Raw genomic sequence first — 7,747 nt, forward strand, 5'->3', positions numbered from 1 at the left:
AGATTTTATACAGGTTTATAAAATTTTAAGGAATGGTGAACTGTCCTATCCATCTCCCCTCATTTCATCTCTAGAGATACATAAAAGTTTAATAGCCACGTTATTTATTTGGGGATGAGTTTAATTCCTTCTCTTCATATATATATAGTATTATACGAGTATTATATCTATTTATATCGATAAGGGTTAATTACATAATTCATACATTAAATATATAGAATTCTTAATTTCACACATAATATTCTTAATTTCATTTAGACGCCAATGACGTCGAGAATTATATCTTTTTATATAATTTAATTCATCATAATATAATTAAAATAGATTGATCTTCGACAAAATTTATTATGTAAGTGTGTGTAGCACCTATTCGCCTATCGGCTCACATAGTGTGTCTTAAGGTCGTAAAATCCCTATGATAATGTTCAAGTCTTGTTGAGCATCAATTCTATTATAAAAATATTATTTAGTGAATTTTCTAATCGGTTGACAATTGTAATGACATCTCCTTTAACAATTGTGTGATCCATCTATTTTTTATTGTCATATGAAATCCTTCGATGAAGACGATCGTTTCAATCGAACGTAGACCATCATACTTTCTTGCGATTCCTCCCATCACCATACCATAGAGGTCTCTTGACACCAATTGCAGCCTCACTGGTACTAGGTAAGGAAGCTCCATCCTCATTGATTTTTAGGACATTTAACGCCTAGTCTACTCCAGTTTTTTCTCTTTGCTGGATATGATTGATAAAGAACTCTTTTAGACCCGATAGCCTCCTAAAATTCACAACTCAAAATTTATGCATTGTTAATGACTTCACTGGCCTTTTTCAAGTTCTTCGTCATGGACTCATATATGATATATTTGGCCTTTTTAATTTTACAAAAAAAAGGAAAGTGATATTATTTTATGTTAGTTTTTAGTTTTGCCGATACCCTTCCATCTTTAATAATTATTCCCTTATCGAGCAAAAACAAAAAAAAAATCATACTCAACATAATGAGAAGCAGCAGCAGACAACTGAGATGTGTAGGGATGGACATAGATTTTATATTAAGAAGACAGATTTATAAAATTTTAAGATATGGCGAACTGTCTCACTCGCCTCCCCTGAGTTCATCTCTAGAGATACGTTAAGTTTAATAATCGCATCATTTATTTGGGGATGAGTTTAATTCCCTCTCTGCATATATATATAGTATTATATGAGTATTGCAAGATGAGATAAGAAGAGCAAAAGGCCTTTCTGTTTTATTTTAATCCATATACATACTATTCTACAACTAGCCATGCATGCATGCATGGCAATGACATAATTTTGAAGGCCCCAACATGAAGACACACTTACTTGGTTACTGGCTGTCAAATTTATTGTCCTAGTAGTAGTAGTAATGCAGACAGGCATTGCATTATTATTATTGAAGTTTTGACAGCCACACAGTGTGATGAGGCAGCCATGTGATCAGGCCTGAGGCTCAATATATACATTCACGGTTGGTGAGCGTGTCTTTATATTATCAACTGCAATTGTTGCTCTGTATCCAAACCTAACAGCTTCATAATTCGATCTCCCTCTGTTATCAAGCTCCTTTTTGATTTGATTCCAATCAATTTTTCCATCCACGATAGCAGTGTACACCTGCATACACATAATTTCAATGATCTATTGCTGCAGCAGCAGCAGGTAAAGAAATGAAAATTGCATGCATGCATACCTTGCTGTCTTCACATCTAGGGTTGCTCCAGGTAACGACCCACTTTTTGCCATCGTCAAGAATTTTGTATGCAAGACCAGCAACTGAACCCTCCGAAAGCCCTGCACTTTGAGTAAACTCAGCATCATCGTCGTCCGTGATTTTTCTGGGGAAATTAGTATGCCGATCTCCTTCCCAAACCTGGCGGCTTATCAGGGATACATCGTGTTTGGAATTGTTCTGAAGCTCGACTTTGGTGTGTTTTTTATCTTGAGGTGTAGCTCCTCCTCTAGGTGCCATCAGTTGAGCCATGGTTTTGGTTTTGGTTTTCGGTGGTGTTGTGCTTTGGGTGTTGCAATACACACCTACTTATATATTGGTTTAAGCCATGCACTGTTCATAACATGACAAAGTGAATGGGGGCTAAACTCACGATATAATGCTTTCAAAATAAATAATTCACGATCTAATGCACTCCCTATATTATTTGCTGAAATAGGGTGAAATCAACAGTGTGTGGTCGTAGGTCGCCATGCCTTCCGGGCGACCTACTACGTCGCCATGGCTTCCCGGGAGCTGCACAAAGATAATGGACGTCTACATGTGCCATGCACACCCCCAACACCCAACACAGGTCGCTATGCACGTCCCCAACACCCCAACACAGGTCACCATGCACTCCCAGCGACCTTGTAGGTCGCCAATCTGTCCCGGCGACCAAGCTTTCCTTTACGTGCTCCCCTCCTGCTCCCGCTGCATGCCTGCAGCGTGAAATCACCTGCTTCATGCAGCAATGCATGCATGTGAACCATTAGAGCCATGAATTATTGGTGCAATTATTGAACCATTGCAGCGTGAAATCAGCTGCTATCATAGCTGCAATTGCACAATTATTGGTGAAATAATTGAGGCAGCCGGTGACACCTAAATTATATATGGGGTGTGCATTATCGTGAGAATATAAAATAAAGAAAGGGAGAAGAGATTGCAGCAGAAGAAAAGGAGAAGAAATTGCAGCCGAGAAAGAAAGAAAGGGAGAAAGGAAAGGAAGAAGAAGAAAGGGAGATAAGGCTCTTGTGAGGTAATTTTTTTTATTTAAATTAGTTTATTATTATAAATGTTTAGTTTGTTAGTTTAGGGTTTATGGTAAAACAAAAATCAGTTAATTAGTTTGTTAATTTAGGGTTATATGATTGTTAGTTTAAGTTATATTATACATAAATAAAAAATTATTTAATTAGTATGTTTGATAGTTATATAGTTAAAAAATAATTAATTAGTTTGTTTTGTTAATCGTTAGTTATATAAAAAAATTATTTAATTAGTTTGTGGTAGTTAAATAGTTAAGTTATATTTGTTTGTTGAATTTATATTATATAAAAAAATTAGTTAGTAAGTTTATTAGTAGTATATTATAATGAAAAAATAGTTTATTAGTTTTAGTTATATAAAAGAATATTTTATTAGTTGTTTAAGGGTTTAGCGTTTACGTTTAACTTATATTTTAAAAAGTTTAGTTTGTTAGTTTATTAGTTTATTATATTATAAGTTATTATATTAAAGTTTTGTGTTGTAAATTAGTTAGTTAGTTTATATTAGATTATATTAAATGATTTTTTAAATATTGTTGTTTAATTTTTTTTACAGATTCATTCCAATGGCTGACCAAATTCCACTGTTGAGGCTTGACAATGAACATATTTCAAGTCATTTGGGAATAATGGTGAATAAAATATTTGTTTAATGAATTATAATTAATAAATATTTGAATATTATTTTATGATTGTGATAAATTTTTTGAAATATTTAATTGCAGGAGGACGAGCAACGAGTCCTTCGTCTTCGGCTACATAAAGTGCCCAAGCCACACAGATTGATAGAAGAAAACTTGCAGGAGGCTAGATTTTGGTATGTAACATTTGTGCGAGATTACAAGTTGGTCCCAGGTTTGATCAGTGCCTTGAATGAGCGTTGGAGACCAGAAACGCACACGTTTCATTTGCCGTGTGGCGAATGTACGATAACTCTGGAGGATGTGGCATTGTAACTCGGGGTCCAAACAAATGGGATGCCAGTGGTAATGTCACATGAGTTTAATAATGTGGCACAACTTTGTAGCTTGTTTCTTGGGAAAAATGCCCGTACCACCAGAGTGTAAAGGGTGGCGTGTGAGGTTGTCATGGTTGAAGAATGAATTTCAGCTTCAACCAAATAGTACGGAGCACGAAATTATATATGCAACACGAGCATATATATTACAGTTGATTGGGGGTATTTTAATGCCGGATAAATCTGGTAGTTATGTTTACACTCAGTATCTTCTTTTTTAAGAAATTTTGAGAATAGTAGGCAATATAGCTGGGGATCGGCGATATTGGCGTTCTTGTATCGTGAGATGTGCAAGGCGTCATTAGTCGTGAATGATAATAATACAGCCGAAATCGGTGGATGTCTGTTGCTGCTACAGTCATGGGCTTGGCATAGACTTCTGTTTCTAACACCGATTAGTCGGACTGCGGTTGACTTTCCGCTTGCCGGAAGGTAATATGAATTCTCTATTTTAATATAAAATATTAATTATAAAATAAAAATGACCATATTTTTGTTTTGATTGATATACAGATGGAGGCATAAAATTGAAGGCATGGGGTTAGTGCACAACAATATTAAAGAGTTCAGGCTGAAGATCGACATTAAGGCAAAAAAGGAGGTATGCATAATCTGTTATTTTTAATTATTATTTAAATTAACTATATTATTTGATTTAAATAAATTCTATTGTTTTTGTAATTTTACAGTTTAATTGGAGACCATACATGAATGAAGAAATACTTGTGTTGATACCGCATGATATTTTAGATGGGTTTCAATATTGGTGTGCTGTTACACCATTGATCAATTTTGCTTTTGTTGAGATCCAATTTGGGGATAGAGTGTTGAGGCAATTCCACTTCCACCAACCTATTCCGCGGAGTCCATGGGATCATGACCTCCTCCAAATCTTAGATGGTCGTCGTCAGGTGAATTGGGTTGAGACGCATGACCAGCTGCACAGATTTGATGGTCGTCGTAAAGAAAATGTTAATTGGGTTGAGAAACATGCAACCTACATTAATGCTTGGAACAATAGGGCTTCATTCATGCCAACTCTTGACGACATTCAAGACGACGACTTTAATTTTGAGACTTCGACTTACATTGCTTATTTTTTGGATAATGGAAAGCCATTATTGACAACAATTGTAGAGAGGCGACAATTTTTGAGGTTTAAGAAAAGATTTGGTAAAGCTGAATACTCTCTACCAAGTGGGAGTGGGAGTTCATCTCAACAACTTGAAGCGGAAATGACTGATGTGGATAATAGCGCACCACAACCGTTCGGCGATGCATACATACCAGAGTTTGTGCAGCCTGATGCATCCATCTACTCTCCCATGTTTTCGTCGACGTATGACTTTGAACACATGTCAGTTCAAATGCCCCCAACGAATGAGGAGGATGGGTACCATACTCCTGAGCAACCGCAACGGCCACAACGCATCATACGTCCGCCCTAACATTATCATTCAACAACACCCTGACATCGGCAACAATTGTAAACTAGTTTGTTATTTGTTACAAATTTAATATTGAAATTAGACTCATTTTTTCAAACCTTAACAAATTCGATATATTTATAATGATTTTTAGTATCAAATCATTATTATAATTTCATTACTATAAAATCATTACTAAATCATTAATATCAAATCATTAAATATTAATAATAAATTATTATTACTAATCATTACTATCAAATCATTAAAAATTAATAATAATTTCATTATTACTAATCATTACTAAATCATTAATATCAAATCATTAAATATTAATAATAATTTCATTATTATTAATCATTACTAAATCATTACTATCAAATCATTAAATATTAATAATAATTTTATTATTACTAATCATTACTAAATCATTAATATCAAATCATTAAATATTAATAATAATTTCATTATTACTAATCATTACTAAATCATTATTATAGTTTCATTACTAGTTATGTAACGAAAATATGATTAATTGAACCAAACATTGTTCATTGTTCAAGTCGTAAATCATTACTATCAAATTATTGTTAAATCATTAATATCAAATCATTAAATATTAATAATAAATTATTATTACTAATCATTACTATCAAATCATTAAAAATTAATAATAATTTCATTATTACTAATCATTACTAAATCATTAATATCAAATCATTAAATATTAATAATAATTTCATTATTACTAATCATTACTAAATCATTAATATCAAATCATTAAATATTAATAATAATTTCATTATTACTAATCATTACTAATTCATTATTATAATTTCATTACTAGTTATGTAACGAAAATATGGTTAATTGAACCAAACATTGTTCATTGTTCAAGTCGTAAATCATTACTATCAAATCATTACTAAATCATTAATATCAAATCATTAAATATTAATAATAAATTATTATTACTAATCATTACTATCAAATCATTAAAAATTAATAATAATTTCATTATTACTAATCATTACTAAATCATTAATATCAAATCATTAAATATTAATAATAATTTCATTATTACTAATCATTACTAAATCATTAATATCAAATCATTAAATATTAATAATAATTTCATTATTACTAATCATTACTAAATCATTATTATAATTTCATTACTAGTTATGTGGTTAATTGAACCAAACATTGTTCATTGTTTAAGTCATAAATCATTAATATCAAATAATACTAAATCATTAATATCAAATCATTAAATATTAATAATAAATTATTATTACTAATCATTACTATCAAATCATTAAAAATTAATAATAATTTTATTATTACTAATCATTACTAAATCATTAATATCAAATCATTAAATATTAATAATAATTTCATTATTACTAATCATTACTAAATCATTACTATCAAATCATTAAATATTAATAATAATTTCATCATTACTAATCATTACTAAATCTTATAAATACATAGAAATTCATAGAAATACATATATCATTACTAATGATAAGGCCTATATCTTGGTAAATTAGGATAATTGTTTTTTGAATGGCCTTCACCCTACATAATCCGCATCTCTTTGCTTGACCTCTCTCTCTAGCATGGAAATCCATACTGGTATGAATACGAGTGGACTCAGGTCGACCCTTTGGACTTCTGTGAAGCATTGGATTTGGCAGCCATTCGTCATGATCTTTTCTGGGCCAATATGATTCATTCGGGATCTGTCTGAATGCATAGCTGTAGACATTTAATATCCTACGTAGGTGAAAGCACTCATCAACATAAGTGTATGCACTTACACCAGCATACATACATGCAGCGACTGCATGAGCACATGAATATTTCCATGCCTGAAAACGACCACAATCACACCATTTCTGTCGTAAATCAACTCTAAATGTTTGGTCTTCTCCTCCGACGTTACGACGTATGCACGACACGACAAAAGTATGAACAACTTGGTTGAAATTATGAACAACCATTGATGTTGCCAATCGCTCATTTGCTTCCATTGATTCCACCACTGTAGGAGCCCAAGTTTTACCTCTATTTATGAGACTCTCTATTTCTTTGCCTTTGTCCGACCAAACTTTAGCCAATCTAAAGTACGTCTCTTTCATCACACTCGTAATTGGGAGATGACGTGTACCTTTTAGTACCTAATTAATGGCCTCAGCAAGGTTTGTGGTCATATGTTTGTATCTCCGACCTTCATCGTATGCTTGCGACCATTTTTCCCGCGATATTTTTGAAGCCCACTTCCAAACACGCTGATCATCGTAAAATACCTTCAAATTCTCCAATCTCTTGTCAAAATTTGGTCGACGTAGTTCGTATCCTGTTTCATAATATATTGTGTTAAACCGCAATTAAAAAAACCATGTAAAAATGCACAAATATTGAAAATAAAACTTACCCATGCTGACTATCTCGCTACGAATGTGTGCGTTATGAAATTGGTCGATACTATTCTTGCTAATATG

The 7,747-nt window shown here is 32.4% G+C and overlaps 1 protein-coding gene across 1 annotated transcript; it reads right to left on the bottom strand.

Moving 5' to 3' along the window:
• Positions 1-1,469: 1,469 nt before the first annotated feature.
• Positions 1,470-2,013, bottom strand: LOC120180742. Its single transcript, XM_039186033.1, has 2 exons — positions 1,723-2,013; positions 1,470-1,646 (listed from the first exon to the last, which is right to left on the bottom strand). The coding sequence occupies exons 1-2, from the start codon at positions 2,011-2,013 to the stop codon at positions 1,470-1,472; spliced, it is 468 nt and encodes a 155-aa protein (XP_039041964.1).
• Between the last annotated feature and the right edge of the window lie 5,734 nt (positions 2,014-7,747).

The sequence above is a fragment of the Hibiscus syriacus genome, unplaced genomic scaffold (genome assembly GCF_006381635.1).
Source record: "Hibiscus syriacus cultivar Baekdansim isolate YM2019G1 unplaced genomic scaffold, ASM638163v2 tig00112501_pilon, whole genome shotgun sequence".
Lineage (NCBI taxonomy): Eukaryota > Viridiplantae > Streptophyta > Magnoliopsida > Malvales > Malvaceae > Hibiscus > Hibiscus syriacus.

Excerpts from the sequence above, each read along its gene's own strand:
- LOC120180742 (XM_039186033.1), bottom strand. The coding sequence starts at position 2,013 with ATGGCTCAACTGATGGCACCTAGAGGAGGAGCTACACCTCAAGATAAA. Across the intron at positions 1,647-1,722 it reads CTAGATGTGAAGACAGCAAG|GTGTACACTGCTATCGTGGA; the intron begins GTATGCATGCAT and ends ATGTGTATGCAG.